Raw genomic sequence first — 23,481 nt, forward strand, 5'->3', positions numbered from 1 at the left:
CTATTTTTCCTTAACAATCACAATCATGCCAGAGAAATAACCTCCAATTCTGAGGTCTCAAAAGTGGAAAGCATAATATGTTTCATGGCATTATGTTATCATCAGGTAAAAATTTCTAATTTATGGATCAATTAGTTTTTCACAGTGAAAATAAATCTGCAGCTATTTGTAAAGATCAAGTTATAGTTAAGATACTCCTTTGATTAATTTAGAGAAAGCAGCTTTCTCAATCTGTTCACTTTTATATAGAAATTAAGAATAATCTGTTATGGATAGTTATATAAAATTTTCAGTGAGCTCAATCCTAAAGAAAACAAGGAAGTATTTATCAGTTGAAAGGTACTTTCTGTAAATCGGTTTGCAGATTAATTGCAAAGGTTATTTGGGACCATATAATCTTAAGGTGAAACATGCCATTTATGCATTAGTTCTTTAAAAAAAATCTTTTCTATTTGGTCTATTTTGTTTTAGGAACATTCTTATGTTGAATTATGTGGTTTGAAAATGGCAAGATATAAGACATTTTAAAATAAATGTTTGCTTCATTACATGACATTCTTTAAGTATTAAAGAAAGCTAACATTTTTCATTCTTTGGTCAGGCACATATGGGCTCTAAAATGTAACTTTTACTGTAAATACACAGTACATTTTAGAGAAGAAAAAGAAAAAAGAGGTTACATTGTTTAACCTCATAAAAAGGACAATAGATTAAGGAAAAATTAATCATGCCCACAGGCATGACAACCCCAGTCTGTTTTAGCTGGCAAAGGAACTAATAGTATTGCCATCCAGGTCTTAATTTATGGGTTGCTTGTGTATTTATAACCTCTCTTAAACTGAAATTGTGTGTTACAATCTCTGCAGTAATAGAATATTTTTTAAAGTTTTCATCAAAGATTAATATTTATTCTTTCCATAATGCACATCATTCTCTATGCTAAATTAACTGTTTGTATAAATATATAAACATGTATATATATAAACCTCAATCAGCCAGAGCTGTAGCTCTTAGCCTGGCTCTGCCTTGGCAGCTCTAAGAACACCTTACCAGGCTGACCCAGAGATTCTGGCATCCTTGGTGTGGTGATTCCACAGGGTGGTGAGGTGTTAGGATTCTTTCTTGGAGTTCCAGGTTAGAATTCAAAATTTGTTTCCTCTGGAAGGTATGTTGCAGTGATGGTCTGAGTTTATGAATTTTTAAAAATGCAATGGGTAGAACTACATTAGATAGTAGCTTTTTGGAGTCTGGTCTAAAACACAAAACCAATCATCACCGCTCTTTCTTTTAAACAATGTGGCTTTGAACTTATCGAGGCCCTCAGCAATTTAGTGAGATCCTGGACTCAAAATAAAAAATAAAAAAACAGGGTGGATGTGCTTCAGTGGTTGAACACCGCGGGTTCAATCCCTGGTACCAAATAAAAACAAGAACAAAAAAACCAATGTGGCTTTGGATCCAAACAGTGGAATTTATAAGCAACCAGTTATAAACTGCTTGAGTCCTAAAGGTCACAATACTCAACTTTTTTTTTTCCAGTCAAAAGTAAGCCAGGTTCTTGTCTAGTAAAAACAAGAAATCATTAACAAATTTAGTGAGTACCTACCAAGAGCAAGATACAGCAAACAAAGAGACCGTTAAACAAAGCCAAAAAATGTGGTACAAACTTTGTGCGATGTTTAATTTTAGGCAACTCCACATGGAATGTGCCAGCTAATGATTTACGTTTTCTAAATAGCAAATTGGATCAGAAATAGATGGTTCAGAAAGAAATATGGCACTGAAGTAACAGTGGAAATGTGCCAGGGGGCAGGAAACCAAAGCACTTTATGGCAAATCACACAAAAGAAGAGAAGACATTTGCTCCTTAAAGGTGTCTGGTTTGAATGTCTGGGAAGATGATAAGGAAATGGTTAGGAAGGTGCTTCCCAAACTTCGTTTCTAAATTAACCCACTAGTGAACCCAAAGCAACTCACTGGGACAAACTGAGACCAAGAGCAGAACCATAGAGAAACTGCCTCCCACCAAGCAAACCATCTCCACCCTGGTTCACATTCACACAGCCAGGAGACCCATCAAGCACACACCACCTACCTGTTGCCACAACTGCATGAGTAGACCTCACTTGCGTCTCCTCAGAGCTCAGATTGTGGCATTTGGGTCAAAGTTAAGGAGAGAAAGATTTGGGCTCAATATAAAGGAAAGTTTCCTAAAAGTGCTGTCAAAACAAAACAGAATGAAAGCCTTGCATGTGCTAAACACTTGGTGGAGCAAGGGCTGGTAATTATTCTAAAAATGGGATAATTGTATTGAGTGGAGCATGTCCCAGTGGTCACTCATGGTCCTTCCAAACCAAAGTCTTGGTGATTATATCCCAGTCACCTAGTCACCTAATATCATTCTGCACCCATTTGGTTTAAAAGGAGAGGGGGCACAGACAAAAAAAAGGGGGGGGAGTTAAATTCTTCACAATGAACCAAAGTATCCCTCATAAAGATTGCGAAAACAGCGTTAGGAACGAGTTTCTTGAAGCAGACTGATTTACAGGTTTTGGACCTTTGGTTACTTTTGGCAAGAAGTGAATCTTAAAAGGTCATACCAAGAACTGCGAGAACTTTAAGTGGACAAATAATAACCCATAATAAAGCAAGTGTCTTTGTTCTTTGACTTATGCCCAGATTCGTGACCTCATGGGCTGGAAGTACACCCTGATCTTTATGTTTGCCCTAAGACAGCAGTGAAGGAATGAAGGAATGAAGGAGTGTATTTTTCGATTAGGCGCCAAAGTTGGTGGTGGTTGGAAAAAATCAAACAAGATACAGAGCAAACGGACTGCACTGTGACAGTCACCTCTTCAGAGGACTGACCACGCTGGGAGCAGGAAGGGGGATTCCGGCATGCACGCCTAGGAGGGGTGCTTGCGTTAGCAGGGGTCGCCAGCACTGCGGCTGCTGGCTGCAATATTTCATATCAAGACTGAAGCCAAGCTCCCCGGAGTCCGTGCTATCCATCTGCTGCCACCCTGAATTTAGGCCTGACCCCCGCAAGCACTTCTTTACAGTGACTTTCCGCATACCACCGGACCCAAAAAGAACAGCAGAATTTTCAAGGCAGGGCCAGTTTCAGGGCCAGAGCCGGCACCGTGATCCCTCCTTGATGAGCCAAACCGGGTGACCCAAACAAGCCTGGCCCGCAGACCTTTGGAGTTCAGCAAACCGAGGCTGCATCACCTTACCGCGTCCTTTCAGAGCACTCAGAAGGCTTTTTGCCCTGCTTTTACACGGTGCTCAGGAAGCCAGGCTATTTCCAGCAAAAAGTGGCAGGGTGGATGGAGGTGACAGGGCGGGGCGGGGCGGGGTGGCCAGCAGGCTGTCCACGTCTGGCTGCCAGTCTTTTCTCTGCACAGCTCTAATGACAGGGCCGTTTTCCGCAGCACCCCGGGCCGGAGATTCAGGGACGCGAGCGCACAGACCAGCCTTCCTCCCGACCGCGGGCGGCGGGCCAGTTAGCTGAAGAAAACCCAGGGGAAGCGCCCAGGGATCCCTCTGCTCCCCAGCCGACGCGCCCTCGCGATCCACCTACGGGGGCAGCCGGGCCGGGCCGCGCGCGCCCCCTAGCGCGGGGTCGGTGCGGAGGCGGAGGCGGCGGCGGTGGCGGGCGGGGGCGGAGGCAGCGGTTGGAGGCGGAGTCGCAGGGCCCGACCCGCGGGGGTCGCGGCTCGGAGTGGGAGTGCGAGAGCCGGCGCGAGCGCGGCTGCATCCTGCGGCATGGCGAGCACCGCCTCGGAGATCATCGCCTTCATGGTCTCCATCTCCGGCTGGGTCCTGGTGTCCTCCACGCTGCCCACCGACTACTGGAAGGTGTCCACCATCGACGGCACGGTTATCACCACCGCCACCTATTGGGCCAACCTGTGGAAGACGTGCGTGACCGACTCCACGGGCGTCTCCAACTGCAAGGACTTCCCCTCCATGCTGGCGCTGGACGGTCTGCATCCCTCGCCCCTGGCCGCGCTCCTCGCGCTCTTGGCCCCACCGCCCTGAGTGGAGACCCGGCCGGCTCTGCCCCGAGGGTCTGAGGGAGCGGGGAGGATCAGCTGCCCCGGGGTGTCCGTCCCGTGGGGGCGCCTTCTGAACCCGGGACCGCAGACAGGCTCTAGTGGGGTGACTCAGGCGTCAGGGTGGCAGAGCGTTTTGGTCCTAAGAGTTGAGGACACGGAAAGTCCCTGCGTGTCCCCCGTAAAGTTAGGGCAAGGAATTCACAGGGTTTGTTCCTCTTCCCCACAAAAAGCTGGCTTCTGATTAAAATGGTATCACTAAAAGGCAAGAAGCCTGACCAGAGAGCCCCCTTTGGCTGTTTCGTTGGTTCTCTTAAAAGTACGCACGGTGGGGAAAAAAGGAACATATTGCAGGTTCTTCTTGTTTCCCTTAAAGTCGCTTCTACAAACTTCTCTGCATAGGCTTTAACACTTCCAAGTTCTGGGAAGATAAATAGCCCGTGCCTATGCCCCGATGAAGCGCCAGGAGAGGGTGGGCAGTGCTGGGAACCCAGTGCCGCATCTCAGCCTCCGTGTGTGCGTCGCGATCTTCCTTGCGTTCTCTCTGAGCGAAAGTTCGCCCACGTTGGTTTGGGTAACCAGGCTGTGTACTGTATTGCATTGTACCCACACAGGTAGATCGACACAGAAAACCTGTTCTGTTTAGCCTCCAGAGAGCAGTTGATGTCTCGCTGACACAATGCTCAAGTTCTGACTCCTTTCTTCCAGGGTTTTGCAGCAAGTGACTTCATGGCTCCTGGCAGAAACTGTCATTTGTGTTATTCCAGATTTGAGGCTTTTTCCTTTATTACCATGCTTGCAGTTTTTATTTGCATAGCTGGGTAAATAAAAGAAGATTCGATTCCCCTGAGACAGTGCTTGCAATGAAAAGCAAACTGTTGCTCAATTCAGTATTTGATGGAACCTGGTATAAGAGAATACGTGTCTGGTTTTAGAAGGGTGGCACCCGGGTCTGTCCTGTTGTGTAAAGTAAGTAGCCGGAACACTGTTTATGCCCTAGCATTGCTGTTGAATTTCCTGTGCTTTGCAGAGCACACAGCCAGGTAGATGAACAGGCGGGCTCTTGTTTCTGTGGTTTACGCTGGCAACGGTAGGATTGACAGTTACTGTCCTAGGAGCATTCTTCTATTTGTAATTCTATTGTTGTCCAAGATAGCAGACCAAAGAGGTATGCTTCCTTGTATGGGACTGTTGGGGAACAATGGAGAGACAAAGAGAAGCAAAATGCACTGAAGATTATTAACTGCAGAATGGTAGAGTTTTCCCTTATATGTCTATGTGAGGAGCAGTGGTTCCCTGATTTGGGGCAGGTGGGGTGGTGAGGAGGAGGGAGGGCATAGTGCCTCATCATCAGGTCCTAGAGGTGGTTGGGAGTGGAGCAGATGAGTGATACTTATATGCTACCTGACCTGCAAATGACTTTCCTGTGTGCTCCTGTGAGTACCGAATGACTTTAAAAGAGTAAATGATATGTTCTGCAGTGTTTTAAAATTTATAATATATCTTCCCAAGATGGAAATAACACTTTTTAACTGCTGCATAGTATTCATTAGTCTGGGTAAACTGGTTTATTTAACCATTTATCCATTGTGGACCTTGGACCCTTTCCAACTTTACTGAAATTCTTTATCTTCACCTCTTTGTGTGCATATGCATTTCTGTAGACTATCCCACTGAGCAGTGGTGTTGCCAAGCAGTAGGGCATGCATTTTGATATTCAGTTTATTCTGCCAAATCTCCTTCCACTAATGAGAGAGAAGAGCTGCTTCTCCACATTCTCACCATTGACTTTTTCCTCCAGTGTTATGAGTGACAGCTCTGATGCCCTATCATTTTAATTAGTATTTCCCCAATTCCCAGTGATTTTGACCATCTTATCATGTATTGTTTTTCTCTTTCTGAATTACCTGCTCAGATCTTACACCCTTGGTTTTGTTATTTCTTCTTGATTGAGGTGATTTGTCACTCCTTGATTCCATATGCATGTTGCAACCTCAGACAATTGCTTGTCTTTTTTTCTTTTTTGCAGTTCTGGGGATTGAACCCAGGGTCTTGTGCATTCTAGGAAAGGGCTCTACCACTGAGCCACATCCCCACTCCCATTGCTTGTCTTTTAACTGTATGGTGTCCTAACAGAACTTCGAAATTTTTAACAAGATCACATTTATTTCTTCCTTGACCCTGCCTTCTGTGGCTTAAGTGGGCATTTCCTACTGCAAAATGATAATTGTGCTTTTCTGTATCTCCCAGGAGGGTTAAGTCACATTTTCACATGCAGGGGGTTGATTTCTCCCACCTGGAAGTAGGACTTTCCAGAGCAGGGGCCCTCCGCTTGTGAACTTACTGCCTTGTACTCCCAGGACAGGCACATCTGTTGGGTGCTGGTCCTGACATAGCCTTTGAAGTGGCAGGAGAAAGACACCAAATTTGGGCTACAGTGGCCACAGGCCTGAGCAGCCCAGTCTGCTCCTTAAACTAGGCATGAACTCTTGGTGGAAAAGAGAACCTATGAAGGAAGAGAGAAAGCTTGTGTCTCTCCCTCTTCCTGTGCTAGACGGAAGAACAAGCATCTTGGGCAGATGAAGGGATCATTATCTGAATTTCCTATCTGAGGTCAAAGCTCTGATTTTCCACCCTCAGGAGGTATCATTACTGCTCCAGTTTTGCGTATAAGGAAAATGAGGCCTAGTGAAGCTAATGTCTAGATTGAATGTTATGCCATGTTAAGCATCCAGCTCTCATTTCTGCTTAGAATCGCTCTTGGTATTATGGAAGGGATGACCTGATGAATTTCTCACTACTCATCAGACACTTTGCTCCTATTATTCATCCTTTGAAGTGAACACTGCTATCCCTATTTACAGATGAGAAAACAGAGAGATTAGTAATATAATCAAAGACATGCCACAGGTAAATAGAAGCACCGGACCTGAAGTTCAAAGTTATTGTCTTCCACCATTCATTCGTCTTTCAAAGGATTTGCAAAGCTACTAGTATAATAAGTATGTTTTTCCACTGAGCATTGTGGCACACACTTATAATCCCAGTGGTTCGGAGGCTGAGGCAGGAGGATTGTGAGTTCAAAACCAGCCTCAGCAACTTACCAAGGCACTTAGCAACTCAGTAAGACTCTGTCTCTAAATAAAATATTAAAAAGGGCTGAGGATGTGATTGAAAGGTTTAGTACCCCTGGGTTCAAGTCTTAGTACCAAAAAAAAAAAAAAGTGTTTTTTCCCCCTTGAATATCAACAAAGGTGCTACTAGTGAATTGCCTCCACCAAGTGGATGTTTTCATTTCTGCTGGTTTGCAATTGAAAATAAGGAAGATACATTTGGACAACATTTTACTTTTAAGGGACAGCTTAAAGATTTCCTCCAGCAGCAAAATTCACTAGTGTAAGGTTGCAATTTGAAAATTTCAAGGTTGAATGAGTTAGTGATTTCTGCTGATTGCTAATCCATTTTTCTTTCAAAGCACCACTTGAACCTCAGCTGAGAATCATTTCAGCCAGGTTGTTTGCCATTTATTTTGCTGGTGGGAATGTTTGCTCATTCTCCCAGGAGAACTAACTATAAATTATACTTCAGAAAACTCCTAAGTAAATATGTTCATGCCTCAGCACTTTAATGTGTTAATTAGCTATTAACGGTGTCAGTAAATTAGACCTGTCAAAAATAATGGCCTCCTTGTCCAGGTTTTTACTACCACTTCACTTGATGGTGTTACTTATAAGTATTGCCTTCAGGAACTATTAAAAAGCTAGGTTGTAGAGGTTTGTGTGCCTTGCAAAAGATAAACTCTGAAAATTTGTTGGAAGTCTGTTAAGATCCAAGTCATGGGCGTTTTAAGAATCTCAGGCTCACCAACAACCTGATTTCTTTTGCAGCTGATAGGTGCAGTTTATCCCCTGCTCTTGATTCCCCATTTCAGAAAATCTGGCTAATCGTCCTTGTGAGGGGCCTTCTGTTGTCTATGCAGAACATAAGCAAGTTATTGCCACTGTGGTCATGCACAGAGAGGTGCCTTGGCTTGACAGCAAGGTTCCAGCTGGCGCAAAAGAAGGGTTGGCCATTCAGAATCTGCTTGGTCCATCTCTCCTCTCATGCTTGTGCCAAGAGACCAGAGCAGGTCTGAAATGGGAGAGCTCAGAATGACAGACTGCATAAAGTGAAAAGACTACTGTTATTTTCCCTGTCATGTTAAGGGTTGACTGAGTTGGCCTGGGACTCTTAACTGCTGTTTACCATCTGGGAAAATGCATTCCTTGTTCTGAATGACCAGATTGTAGAACTTAACCCTTTGGTAAATTCCAGACCATCTGCCTTTTTAATAAAGCCTGTAACTAAAGTAAATGCAAATTATGGTATATGATAAAGTTTTCCAGGAATGTATACGTGTGTGTGTATATATCTCTCTTTACACACACACACATAGCCACACACACACAGTGGTTTCTCCACCAATCCATAGTTTGGCTTTCCTCAGTTTCAGTTACCCAAGGCCAACCATGGTCCAAAAATATTGAATTGAAAATTCCAGAAATAATGTGTTTTAAATAACTATTATAGTAAATTATAATTTTAGTTATTATTAATCTCTTGTGTCTAATTTATAAACTAAACTCTGTCATATATAGGAAAAAACAGTATAGACAGGGTTCAGTAGTACCTCAGTCATCCACTGGGGATTTTGGAACATACCCCACGCAATAAGTGGGGGACTACTCTGTGTGTGTGTGTGTGTGTGTGTGTGTGTGTGTGTATACATGCATGTGTGCATAACCCCACTATTTTTCCATTTGATGATTACATTTAGAGTTATCCTGAACAACTCAAAACCAAAGATTAAGTGAATTTCTCAAAAATTAGAAACTACACTGTGCCAGTAGTTTTGTGTAAATGATGAGCTACTTTGGGTTATCCTGGCAGACTCTCTTTACTCCTGCTCAGGACTGGCAGGCCTCTTTTCTCTGCCTTCCTTCAGCCTTCTCACCAAGTCAAAGTTTAAAATAGAGCTAGCTGGGTATTTGGCAGCAGAGACCCAGAGAGCCCTGGGCATGACTATTGCTATCAAAAGAATCCTCCATTATCCCATTTTGCTAAAAATAAGTTTCTTTTACTTTTTTTGATAGGTTCAGCATCAGTGAATATTTCTTCTGTATAGAAGTAGTTCACACTATAAAATAGAAGTCATTGTCATTGTAGCCTGCAATTGTGTTCCAGTTAAGTAGGTAGAGAAGCTCCCATTTGCTCTTCAAAGTGGATCCTAGGAATAGGATTCTAACTTTAGTTTTCATTCTTTTCCAAAGAAACATGGCACTGTAGCCATCAGCACTTCCCTGAATTTATGATTATAATGATCTCAGTATTATTATTGTCAACTTTACCTGAATGCAAAGTTGTAAATGACTTGTTTTATCTTAAGAGCTTTTTCCAATTAGAAATATAATTTCCAACATAAACCTGATGCGTGTGCTTATTTGCTTAGCAAATATTTACTTATATTTAATACAAGCTAGTCTCGTTATTTCAGATTGAAATATGGCACCATTTAAGACTGAAATGAAAATGACTTGGGTGGTAAAAGTTTAAGTCATATTAATTTAAAATGTGTTAGTGCCTGGACAAAAGCCATGCTGAAATTTGCCATCACCCTGGCTGTGCAAATAAAAATATGTGAAATAAGAAAACGAATGTGCAGGAGAGCTGATCCAGCAAACTAACAGAATACATTTTCAGGGTACTTTAAAGGCATCCATTTACATGTAAACAGTTCATTTAATAATTGTAAATTACTCTTCTCTCAAATAATGCTTTTTAAAGCCCAACTTTATGTGCCTTGATAAAAAATATGTCACTAGAATACTTCTTGATTTAGACTCCTCATGGTTTTTGAAGGTATTCTGATTAGTCTCATTTATAAGCTTTCACTGATATTGGAAGGTTTGACCCTTTGGAATGTCTTACTACCTAATTATAAATTCTATAATTTTATCTGTCAAAACCATAAAAATATCTATTTAAAAGGTTGACATGCAAAGGAGTTAGAGAGTTTTGATAGAGGCAGGCGACATCTCTTTCCTTGCTTGTCTTGCCTTGAGTTTTTTTTCTCCCCTTGGACAACAGAACAATCATCCAGAATGACAATGTAAAATGAGGATTTTCCCCCCGACATCCACATGTTCAATATTAACGTGAATGACCTACTCTAATTGCAGGTTATATCCAGGCATGTAGAGGACTTATGATTGCTGCTGTCAGCCTGGGATTTTTTGGTTCCATATTTGCACTCTTTGGAATGAAGTGTACCAAAGTCGGAGGCTCAGATAAAGCCAAAGCTAAAATTGCTTGTTTGGCTGGGATTGTATTCATCCTGTCAGGTAAAGAGTAACTTTCTTCCAAACAAGGTACTTCATGGTGTTAATGAGATGACACTAACCACAGGGCTTCCCTCTGATGCGTTTTAGGGCTGTGCTCAATGACTGGCTGTTCCCTGTATGCAAACAAAATCACAACGGAATTCTTTGATCCTCACTATGTGGAGCAAAAGTAAGTGTTCTTGGTCTGTATATTTCTAGTTGCAGGAAGTTTATATAAATTAATGTCCTAAGTTAAGAGACATGAATTTCCTATATGGCATTTGAAAATGCAACATACTGGTAAATGGTATTTGATGACATCGTTCAATTTATGTGCCCCATTGACAAAAGATGTATTTGACTACTTCATTAAAGTTACATAATGGCTGTCTCTAAAGAGCTCAAGGTATAGGGTTGAGAATGATGGACTTTATCTACTGTACATCATCAGATTCAAGTCAGATGCAAGAGAGATGAGAGATGGGGAGGAAAGAGTGATGAAGTGTGAGAATGGGAAATCAAAAGCTTGCCTGGATTTTTGTTTATCCAAAATAGTATTTGCCAGGTGCTAGTCTCCAGGCCTGGTCAGTGTGCTCTGCCTGGACAAGCTCCACCACATCTACCTTTATGAGGAAACTGCATGATGCACAGTTTTTAAAAAAAACTTGCTCCAGCAGCATGGTACGGATGAGAGTGGCTGATCTCAGTTGCAGATGAGTGCTTTGGCATTAAGAGCTCGGTTTGTTTGTTGTTGTCCTTAAGCTATGGGCTGTTGCTTTTTATGATTTCTTTAGGTGTATTTCTTTGGATTGGGAAAACCCCAGACATACCAAATCAGAAATAACCTTAGATCAAATCTTTTGTCATACATGAGAATATGCTCAGATCACCTGCCAAAAAGCTGCATGCGTCTGGGTGTGTATTGCAATCATCCAGACTGGTAATTATCGTACAAATTTCAGATCAAACGTTATAACATTTTTAAAAATTATATAACATTTTTAAAAATTATTAGTAAATTATGGAAATAACTGACCAAGTGGACATTATTTTTTTCTAGTGGATTTAGAAATCTTCTAACTTTACTAATTCTGTTTTTAGTGTGATTAAGTTACAAATAGGAAATGCACAGTTCGTGAAATACAATGAAAAAAATAGCTATCACATCAAGCCCCTACTATGTGCAAGCAGGGCATTGCAAATACTACTATGTTATTTTATCACATCCTTATAACATAGGTCTTCTTGGGACTCCCTTTTTTGAAATTGAGGGAAGAGGTCAAGTAAGGTGATTAAGGGAACTTGAACTAAACTAGTAAACTGATTGAACCATGATTCAAACCAGACAGTCAAACTCTAAAATACCGCTATAAAATGTGTGATTTACAACAATCTTCCACTTCATAATTTTTGGTGATAGGATGCCACACATAGTTTTAATCAGTGGGTCTCTTTTGCACATGTTAAGTTAGTTTTCATTTAGAAATTTTACTAAATGGAAACAAAAACACATGACACTATGCACTGAGATGATATCTGAAACTATACTAATGAAGATCAGAAATATTTTAATGATATTTAAATGAAGTATCCTTTAAATGATACATTTTCCTTCAGGGTTTGATACAAATGCAATACAAAATCATATTTCTCATGGTTTATTTTATCAAACACATTACTTAAGTTTTCTGGATTATCTTTTTGAGGTCACTGTTTTTGTTTTCTGATAATTATTAAGGATGTCTTTTTCTGCATCTTAAAAATCATATGAGCCAGGCACCTGTAATCCCAGAGGCTCCAGAGGCAGAGGCAGGGGGATTGCGAGTTTAAAGCCAGCCTTAGCAAAAGCAAGGTGCTAAGCAACTCAGTGAGATCCTGTCTCTACATAAAATACAAAATATAGCTGGGTATGTGGCTCAGTGGCCAACTGTCTCTGAGTTCAAGTGCCCTGGTACCCCACCCCAAAAGTTCATATGATCCTCCTTAAAAGGTCTAGGCTAATCCGTGTATGCACAAAAACGAAACCTGTCTTCGTGTATGTTTCCTGTGCTTTGGGTATGCTCAGTTGCCTACTGCAGTTTGGTGTCCTTGGAATTGCTTAGTCTCCTGTTTGATTTTGATTAAATACAGTTCAGTAATTATGTACCATGAGAGATTTTGCTGGTTTCCAAGTTCTTAGTGCTACATTGAACTATCCCATTGCCACAGTTAGCCCCTCAGCATGCATTTGTCTTTCTCGGCTTATTCTCTCTGCATTTATTCTCATCTGTAAAATAGAGATGATAGCATCATCCCTTTCATAGAGTTGCTGCAAGGGTCAAGTGTGTATGTGTACAGGTTTGTCACAGACCACATACCTTTTTGTAGTTCTAGTTGTATTAGCTATCTGTTAAGATTCTTAGTTTAATGAATTAAGGATTTTAAATTCTGTGCCATATACAGTTTGCCAACTTACTCCAAATAATTAAAAGTACAAGAGCTAGACCTCAGGAGAATGGCACTGTAGTCCGGCACAGTGGTGTGAGTCTGCGGTCCCAGCTACTCCGGAGGCTGAGGTGGGAGAAGTGCTTGAGCTTAGGAATTCTAGGCCAGCGCAGGCATCTCAAAAAAGCAAAACAAAACAAAAAAAACCTGACACTGCTTACAAACTGTTGATATTTACAAAGAACCCTTCACATCAGTATCTTATGGAGAATACAGACTTTGTAAAGAGCCTGTGTACTGAGAATAGTTGGGTCCTGGAAACTGTGACCTAAAGGCCCTCCATAATCTAAATTCTGGTTGGATCAAGGGATTATCAGGGTCTGAGATTTGTAAACATGATCAAATTCTAATTATCATGATAGAAGAAAAGCATACAAATGATAAATGACACCCATAGGAATTAAAAAGTATTTATTTATTAAGCAGTCATGGGGATTGAACTCAGGGGTGCTCTACCACTGAACTCTACCCCTAGTACTTTTTTTTTTTTATTCTGAGCCTGGGCCTTACTGAATTGCTAAGGCTGGCCTTGAATTTGGGATCCTCCTGCCTTGGCCTCCCAAGCTGCTGGGATTATAGATATGACACTGTGTCTAGCTCAAAGACCTCATTTAAATAAAACAGGCTTTTATAAAGAAAACCAACAAATTAATTGACATGATGTCATCTGGCTTTCTTTTATTGTCACCTTTTCATAGAGGAAAGGATAATAGAAATTTAGAAGATCAACAAACTACAATTGGCTATTTGTTTCATAGGACTTGAAATATCTTTTTTAAAGCAAGATTTTTGATTCAGTGCATTATAGAGGACAGCACTTCCTTAGGTGGCATTTGGTAGAATTTAAGAACCAGTGTGTCTGGTTGCATTTGTTCATGAACTTAAGAGAGGAATACATGGGGGCATTGAAACTCATGGCTGGGCCAACCCAGTGAGCTGGGGTTTGGAAGATGCAGCTGTAGGAATGTTCTTACTATTTTTTTGATGTCTTACTTGACCAGAATACGAATTAAGTAAGTTCCTTGGGGTCAGAAAACATTTCTTTCAATTCCATCTTCTCCCCCTGGCCCAGTGCCTAGAAGTGAGTTACTGGAGCCAGTCCTTTCTGTTATCTTAGCAGTCTGAGGAAGGCAAGCTCTGAGAGGAGGGAGCAGAGAGGCAGTGCACTCTCCTCTTCCATGATCATCACACATTCATCTTAACAAAACCCAGCTGCCACCCAGTGCCATCTCCCCCTCCAGCCCAGGAAGGTGTGACCAGCATGAGCCTGATCGTCTGGGTCCTTGGGTGGCTCACCGAAAGATGCCATTCGCCACAGGTTCTAATTTGAATTACTTTCTGACACCCATATCCTCTAATGTGCTGGAAGACAGTTCAGGTCTCACAGTGTGGTTGTCGTCTTGCTGCTGCTGTCGATTTTTTATATTCCTAAGACTTCTACAGTGTGTTGATTGGATCTTCTCTGCAGACTTCAGGACACTCCTGTATGAAGCACACCTCGGTGGCCTAAGTTACAAAAAACACAATGAGCTAATCAACAAGGTTCTCACCGTGTGCAAGGAACTCAGTAGGAGCTTTGTTGATAAGAAAAACACGAGTGGGTTTTGGTGCAGAGCTGGAGTACAGATTTTGGCAGTGGCGCTATGTGCTGTGTGTTCAATGGCTGTTTATTCTAAAACCCTCCCTTTCCCACTGTGGATCTGTGAAGATTTTTTTTTCCACGTAACATTTGACAGAATCGCAGTCTTGAAAGAGTCTCATGGGCCTGTGCTCTGCTGTGTGCCCACTCCTCCTGTTTTGTGTTGCTTCCTTTCTTTACATTATGGTTATGTTTTCTTGGATGGTTCCAGCATGGGCATCTGCAGAGCCTTGAAAACTATTTCTCTATTTTCCCCTTTAGGCTGTTTCAAGCCAACTTCTTCCTTTTTATTAAAACAAAACCCACCAAATCTAAAAACAAAACAAAACCCTGCCCTCCTGCAGGCTGTGATGCGAGGTGCCCCCGCAGGGCTTGCATTCCAGGGTGATCACATTATTCCCCTTTGCCACTCAGCTGTCCAGACCACTAACTCCTGCATATCTAGCTTTGTTTTCTTCAATAAACTGTTCCAAGCAAGAATTGATTGACGTAAAGAGACCGCTTTTCGAATCAAGCCAAGTTAGAGCACCTAACCAGTCGAGTACTTGAAGAAGCAACATCATGATCTTAGATTTATTCTGTCTGTACATGAGATTCATCTCTAATATTTTGACCTAGGTGGGCTCGTGTTTGGTTCTTAACTTCTCTTTTCTGTGTTCTGTCTTTTCAAAACCACGGAACATGCTTCATTCCTGGCATATTTTATTTCTACTTTAGGATTTAAGCTTCACTTAGATAAAAATCTCTTCACCATTGTGGTTGTTTAATAGATAATAGAAATGTATGACTTCCAGGTGGGGAGTGTGGCTCAGTAGTAGAGCACATGTTTAGCATACACCAGGCCTGGGCTCAATTCCTAGCACCAAAAAAAAAAAAAAAAAGAAAAAGAAAAAAAAACAGCTGCTGCCTACTTACACAGATATTCCTGGGTGAAGTTGAGAAGAATACCCATCACACCAGCCAACCTTGCCAAGATTATTTAACTTCTTCCTTCTATCTTATTATTTATTACCTTATGAATGTTTGCTTAAGATTACAATACTCATGAGGCTATTTGGAGAATGAGCTAATGTTGGTAAAGAGCTCTCCGTTTCTTGGATAGGAGATTCCGTATGAGTGCCAAGTATTAAGGACAAGGCAGATGTGGCTGTTAAATGTTAAGAAGGTGTTATTTTGTTACTTTGTTCAGAAGTAGCATCCGCCGTCTCTGCTCACTAGAATTCCTCGGATGCATTTGGGACGCTAACAGGCCTTAAAGATTCTGCCTGGACACCAGGTGTCTGGTGACTATTTTGTTCTTACTGACCAGTGTGTGGTGCAACTATTCCTGTCCGTTTGTTCTGCTCTCTGGCAGTTTAGCTCTTACCCGCTTCCTTCCCATGCCAGCTTCCCTCCAGGAATCCTTCAGAACTGGCCTTCTGGGTGAGGTGCCGCTTCTGGGTGAGGTGCACTTCTTCCTGACTCCTTGTGCTTTCATCATAATCCATCTGGGTATTACCACCTGCTTATTTATTGGCCTGACTCTCAAACCAGACCAGGAGCATCTGGAAGTGCAGACCCTGTGCTGCTAACTTTGAATCTCTCCCAGCTAGTCCAGGCCACACGACATGTACAGCAAGGTGGCAAGTTGGGATAATGTGGGACCCTGTGTAGCATTTCTCCTGAAATGGGAGCAACATGCTTGTGGAGATATAGTAAGGGTTTAGGGAAGAGGTGCAGCATAGCACATTGTTTAAGAGTAATGACCCAGATCCAAGGTGCCTGGAGGTAAACCCATGCTCTGCCACTTATTAGCTGTGCAACACTGAACAAGTTACCTGTGCTTTCTGTGCCCTGTGCCCCACATCTGTAGAATAAGAGGTTGTGAGAATTAAATGAAATAGTAAATTTCAACTGATAGAATCATACCTAGTACATAGTAAACACTCCAAAAAAAATTTAGCTCTTTTATGCAGAGTATATTGATACAGCAGTACCTTATCATACACAGTTTACAAAGATTAACTATAGAGAACTGTATGTAATTTGGAGACTTAGTCATCTGATGATTATTTCATGACACTTGGCTCTCAAGTAGAATGAAGGTTTGAAAGGGACCTGGCATAAAACCATTTTTTAAAAGTCCTTTGTAATTTTGTTTCTTAATTTCTGGTCACCAGTGTCATAGTATTGAGCTTGAGAGAATTAACAATTAGAAACCATCAACTAGGTTTTCTTGAGACTCCTTATGTGACCCCTCTTGTCCTCTATGAGTCGTCCTCCAAATTTGGTTCTGTTCTAAAATGTTTTCAAGTAGGCTACTGAGGATTCTGAATACAATGTGAGATGCACTTTTGAATGACCCAATCTGTATTTGTACAAGTCCATCTTCATATGTTTACTTGGGTACAAAGACACACATGCCCACATCCTCATAGATTCTTGGCTAAACTTAGCCATATGGCTCTATCCTGAAGAATCTCAGGACAGTATTTGCTGTTTTAGGATTTCTTATCCTAAAGTACACTCTCTGCCAACTTTAGAGTTTGCTTATAAACATGTTATCGTGCCTTCTGTGAGTATTATGACTCAGCAAATCATTTCTCACTTAAGATCAAGGCCAGGTTAACTCCCAGTTATCCTCAGTAATAGAGAAGATCAATGGCATTGATATTGCTAAGTAATATATATTTTTTTGAACTGCACTATGTAAATTTGTAAAAGGCTCCTTTTAAATTATAATTTACTTTAGCTAACATTATATTTAGTCATACTATGGATGGTTTTTAAATTTCCACAAATAATTGGCAAGACTTAGAACTCCTGTGAAGATAACTCACTGATCATTTGAGGCACCTTGACAGAGGCAGGTGGCTCTGAAGAGGTCAAGAGTGAGGTTCTGGAGCCAAGTGTGATGGTGCACTCCTGTTATCACAGCCAACTGGAGGCTGAGGCAGGAGGGTCACAAGTTCAAAGCCAGACCCTGTCTCAAAATAAAAAGGGCTGGGGATGTAGCTCAGTAGTCCAGTACCCCTGAGTTCAATCCCTACTACCACAAAAAAGGAGGAGAAAAAAAGAGTGAGGTTCTGGAGCCTGATCCTGGCCCTGGCTGTTTTCTGATTGTGGGAAGATGCAGTTGATTCCTCTGGATAACAGAGATAACCCCCTGCTTCTGAGCACCAGCAGGATTCAAGAAAATGGCATATTGCAGAAATGTTAGTCAAAGGATACAAAATTTCAGTTAGATAGGAAGAATAAAAAAAGATTGGTTTTGCATCTATTTATAAATTCATTTCATCATTCTTTATTACCTAAATATGTTCTTCTGGGGCTGGGGTTGTGGCTTAGTGGTAGAGTGTTTGCCTTGCATGTGTGAGGCACTGGGTTCAATCCTTAGCACATTATAAATAAATAAATAAACAAATAAAAATAAAGGCACGCTATCCATTTACAGCTTTCTCTCTCTCTCTCTCTCTCTCTCTCTCTCTCTCTATATATATATATATATATATATATATATATATATATATATAATTCTTTTGAATTTACCCTTGAACAATTTTCAAATAAAATCTTTGTGACATGCTTATCTTAGGAAAACCAAAACCAAAAAAAAAAAAAAAAAAAAAAAACAGAGCCAGGCACACTGGCAGATACCTGTAATCCCAGCAGTTCAAGGTGATTGAGGAAGATTACAAGTTTAAGGCCAGCTTGGATAGTTTAGCAAAACTGTCTCAAAATGTGGGGAAAAAAAAAAGAACAAAGCATTCATCACATGGTAAATGATCAATAATATATATTAATATATAGTTTATAGGATTCTAAACTACCCTAATAATAAATCATAACACACAGATAGTGCATTATTTTAATCTATTAATGTAGCCACAGAAGAGCAATTTAGAATTAGCTCCCAAAATTTAAAAAACTGTATATTTTAGTTTCTTAAATTTGAGTATTCTCCACAAAACTTCTACATGGAAATACACACTTAAAATTTAAATTTTCCCATTCTACTTTTGTCACTATTTGGGAGGCCCCTGCCACTATTTTGTAAATCTTGTGGGATGCCCTAGGTAGGAAGTCCTATGACACCTGCCAGGGAGTGTGAGGAGAAGCTTAGCAGAGGAGAAGAGAGGTCGTGGTTTACACAGAGTCTGTCTTGGGCAACCTCAGAGAGACTCAGGATGGGCAGGTTCCAAACAGCCCTCTTCTAGAGGAACTCAGACTCCAAAAGATGTGGAGTATTTTGGGGAAATGTGTGTTTGTAGACAATTACTAGAGAATTCTTATTTGTATAAAATCCATTCTTGCAGTTACATAGGCCATGGATTCCATAAGCCTCTGCACTGGAGGGGAAGTTTCCATCGGGCAGGGGTCTCTACAAGGCTGGCTTACCAATGGAGGTCAACGTCAAAATGTTTACACTGACACCTCATGAGTGCTCCTTCTAGATTTTAGACATTTATTTGTTCTCAGGTAACTAGAAATTTATTTTGGCTGTTACCACTCTTGATTAAAGTGAGAAGGAGGACAATGTGTTGGAAAAGGACCTGGCTCCTAGCTGTGTGACCTTCATTAAAGTCGCCATCACTTCTCTGGGGATCCTAAAAGGATGAGGCACTTTCACTTGGTACAACAGTTTTTGCTTTCATTTTGGAGGGTCTGCTCTGCCCTTTTTCTGCTCCAGCTGCCCTGATTTTAATTACTACCTTCACTTCTTTGTGCTGGGTGGAAAGACAACCTGAGGGCATTCAGAAAAAATTCCATACCTTGAGCTCTGCAGCCAGTGAGAACTTAATGAGCCAGGGAGAGAGGAAACTCTCCCCACTCTAAAAGGAAAACTAAAAATAGGTTGCATTGATTTTTTTTTTAATTAATCAAATCTTTTACTTATCAAGGAAGTAAAGTAACTTAAAAGGAAGGCAGCAGCACTGAAGAGCGTGGGATTTGATATCACAAACTAGAAGTTTAAATCCTGGTCCTACCATTCACTTGGCTGAAACAAGTAATTTAACTTCCCTGAGCTTCAATTTCCACATTTGTAAAATGTGGGAAATAGAAATGCCTGTTTCTCAGGATTGTTATGAAAATTACATATTAAATATGAGAATATATTAAATATGGCAAAATGGTGATTAAATATGGTAATATATGCAAAACAGCATACATACAAAAATCCCAGCACAGAGAGCTGATGATAATATAGATGTGGCTACCATGGATGTACTTACATGACATCTGTGCACATTTGGGAGAACCATGGTGATGATCTTTGCACAGCCATTTCTGTCCTACCATTCAGCTTATCACACTTTAATTATTTGCTTAATGTCTGGCCCACCAGATTGTGAGATTTGTGAGAACAAGGCTGTATCCCTTGTCCACCCTGAACACATGATTAGCACAGTACCTGGCCTGTCATTTCTGTGGGGCTGACTAGGGAAGCCACAACAGCTCCCTGTGAATGGCAAATCCCTCAAAACAGGGGTTTGGGTGGAAGGAAGGCAAAAATAGGAGATGAAAATCAGAAGTGGTTATCAACTGATTTTGATTCTTGCTCCCTTTCCTTAGGTGCATTGGGAGGTTCACAAGGCTAGGCCATGAGCTGCAGGATGAAAGGTGTCAAATCTAGCCCACTGAGCATGCTCTAGCCCAAGCCTCTTAACAGCAGCAGCCCAGACTCTCACTCAGTGGGTGGAGGAGAGTGACACCAACCAATAGTAAAGAGCACATTTTAATGCCTTAGATCTTTGTGGTTTACTTTTTTGGGGAATTCTGAGCGTTAATTTGAGTTTTAATTTCTGATAGTAAATTTGTTCCCCATTACTGGTTTACTAAAGACACATTCACTGGCACAAATATAGTGAAGTCAAGTTCTATGGATTGAGAGGCTCCAGAATCAATGTTTTCATCTAAAAACTAAGTTTTCTCCTTACCCTGATGATCATGGTTCTGTCTAGTGTCTAGTAGATTTGTCACCTTGCGGAATAAGGAAGAAACCCTGGTGATTATAACAAAGAGGTCCCACTGGGAGTGGGAAAGCTGGCCTGGGGCCAAGAGGAACTGTCAACCAAAGACCTGCAACAGATAATCCACAATTTGGATGATCTTCCCCAGGTGTTGAAATCAGCTTCTTACCCAAAGTGAAGAAAGACTTCCTGGCAGAGGCAGAGGAGGGGAAGGAGACGTGCCTTGGGAGCACAAGGGAGTGGATGTTCCATTGTTCTCTCCCCTAGTCCTGCCTTTCGGGAATGCAAGTCAGTGTATGCCACAGGACACACCTGAGAGGTGTGAATTGACCTGTTTTTGAACAGGATGAAGAAAGCATCCCTGAAAGAACCAGTCACAAAAGCTTTCACATCTGAATTGTTAAAAACCATAGGGACTCCAAAATCAGCTCTGAATAGTTACTACTTAGTGTTTGACTGAAGAGGAAATCAAATGGAAATAATATTTTCCTTGAAACAGAGCCTATATGAAAAACAAAATATATAAAAAAGGAATAAGGAAGCAGTTATGCATCAAACTTGTGATTCCCAAATTCCTTCAGAAAGCTTCAAGGACTGAATTAAAGAGCACAGTCCTGTGATTCCTAACAACACTGTGTTCGCATCTGCAGTACACCTTTCAATGAATTCATAGTGCTGAGCTGTGGCTTATGATTTCTGTCCCCTCAGTCCTCACCTGACCACTTTGAATAACTAGACTCATCCCTAGTCACCCTTGGTACCTATTTTGATAAAGCTCAGTATTTTAGGAAAACTTCAAGACTTTTCTCAGGGTATATTACACTAACAGTGATGCTAAGGCATAGTTTGAGAAGATAGCCTAGGCTCCCTGGAGAAAAATAGACAGCAAGATAACACTGTGAAGTAGCCGCCCTACAGTGATGTCCACCATATAGGACTTTTCTACCATCCTTGTTCTTATAGCCGTGCAGTCAGATAACGAGGCTGGGCAGATCTGAAGCAGGCTCGCTTCAGATCTTGTTGAATGCATCTCAGGTTGTGGCTTGGCTCTGCGTCTTACATGGGTCATCTCATTAAAACAGCACAAAAGCAGGGCTGACTGTGTAAACCAGGGCATCCTTTTTAAATGTATAACATGATAGTTAATGAGAGTGTTTTTTCTAAAACTCCCAATTTTACACTTCTGATCTGGCCTACTCTTTTCTTCTCTAGCTGCATATTCCAGTCCTCAGTCTTCTTTTGTGTGTGTGTGTGTGTGTGTGTGTGTGCCTGCTTGCACATACCGTTCACTTACACTAATCTGCTATCTTTGCTGTTGCCACCGGTGGGGAATCCTTGAAGTTTCTGAGCTCCAAGGGAATAATCAGAGCTCCTGAGCCAGATGAGGCTCTAACCAGTAGATGTGCTGTCCCAACTGTCACCTGGCTTCCCAAGAAAGGCAACGTAAGCGCGACAAAGAAGGGACCACAGGACCACATTTGTGGTGCATATACCCCTTCCTGAGTGAAAACCCACACGTGCACCACAAAGCCCTGACCCTTTCCTGTTCTCCTGACCAGTGGTCAGGTATACACCAACTCTGCTGTCCCCAGACCACACCAAAAACCCTGCCCATATTGGACAGGAGATAAGTGACATACAAGTAGGAAGGGACAGCAGGCTCAGGACAGCCACAGGTAGCACAGTGTGGCCTCAATTCTGAAGCCCAGCCCTGGCCTGTATCTGACCCGGGAGGGGCTGACCTTGGGCCCCATGTAACCCTCACCTTATCTCCACTGAGGATTCTGCGTGATCAAAACAGATTCCCACTCCTGCTTTCTTTTATACTGAAAAGCCTGATGAGGTTTGGTTTGGTTTTGCCTTGCAGTGGAGGTCTGTGGCCCCAAAATAAGAGATGCTCTTAGTAAGAAAACAAACAAACCAAAACCAAACAACCCAAAAAGATCAGAGACCTATTCTATAGGAAAAGGACAGGCGAACAGGAGAAAACACTCAGCCCTCTTCTCAGTCTTTCTTTGTTTCTTTGGGTGACTGTTCCTTCCCTGAAAGCATTTCCTCTAGCCCTCTAGCCCACTCTACAAGTGGCTTTTAAATTTTGTTTTCAGTAAGCATTATTTGCACCTTTGCACAGTGACTTCCTCAAGGGAGGGTCTCTCAAGCTATCTTAGCATCAGTTCAGGTCATTTGCAGAGTACTGTGGCTCACCAGGAGATGCTTGGTTGTACCTTATCATTCACTGCTGTTGGATGCCAGTGTCCTTATCAGGCTCCGGTGATAACTAAGACCATGCCATTTTTATCCTGACCCTTTATGGACACCTTGCACCATGATTTTTTTGTTAATAGCAAACGCTTGATAAAGATTTACTAAATTGACCTGAAATGACAGCAAACATGGCCTTCCCTTTTCTAACCACAATATGCCTACATAATTTGCCCTGTGGAGCAGAATAAACGGATGGAGAGTTTGGTGAGGTAAAGACAAGAACTCAGAAGAAAGGTGCTGGATGAGTCAGGAGACCCAGGCTTTGACCTCCCCACCCTGGACACCCTCACTTCCTTTCAGGATGTTGGGGAGGTACCAAAAAGTCATTGCTATAAAAACATTTGAGTTTAAAGCATTCTACAGACACAAAAGTGTTACTGTTTCCTCTACAGGTTCCAACGCAGGAAAGTACAAGGAACATTTAGTGAATGTTGGCTAGCAGTGTTAAGTACTGTTTGCCCCCCAATAAGTATGTTGTAATCCTTGTGTAATGCTTTCTCACAGGTATGAATTAGGAGCTGCTCTATTTATTGGATGGGCAGGAGCCTCACTCTGCATAATTGGTGGTATCATATTTTGCTTTTCAATATCTGACAACAGCAAAACACCCAGGTATGAAACAGAGACAACCTGTTAAAAAATACTATACTATTCTAACTCATTACATGTGAGACAAATTGCATATAGTTCATGTGATTCTCAGAAACTTCGAAGACCCAGAGTTA

At 41.6% G+C, this 23,481-nt stretch overlaps 1 protein-coding gene across 6 annotated transcripts in view; it reads left to right on the plus strand.

Annotated features, from left to right (window-relative positions):
- Cldn10 (claudin 10) overlaps positions 1 to 23,481 on the plus strand; it is a 102,714-nt gene that overhangs the window by 76,519 nt on the left and 2,714 nt on the right. For 2 of the 6 annotated variants that reach the window (XM_078016219.1, XM_078016221.1), the window contains exons 2-4: positions 10,277 to 10,438; positions 10,526 to 10,607; positions 23,261 to 23,368. In XM_078016219.1, the coding sequence (XP_077872345.1) occupies positions 10,277 to 10,438; positions 10,526 to 10,607; positions 23,261 to 23,368 (352 nt within the window). Of the gene's footprint in view, positions 1 to 3,688; positions 3,989 to 10,276; positions 10,439 to 10,525; positions 10,608 to 23,260; positions 23,369 to 23,481 lie in introns of those variants that run through there. The other 4 variants (XM_078016223.1, XM_078016222.1, XM_013360488.4 and 1 more) reach the window with 3 other exon arrangements.

The sequence above is a fragment of the Ictidomys tridecemlineatus genome, chromosome 6, assembly GCF_052094955.1.
Source record: "Ictidomys tridecemlineatus isolate mIctTri1 chromosome 6, mIctTri1.hap1, whole genome shotgun sequence".
In the NCBI taxonomy this organism is placed as follows: domain Eukaryota; kingdom Metazoa; phylum Chordata; class Mammalia; order Rodentia; family Sciuridae; genus Ictidomys; species Ictidomys tridecemlineatus.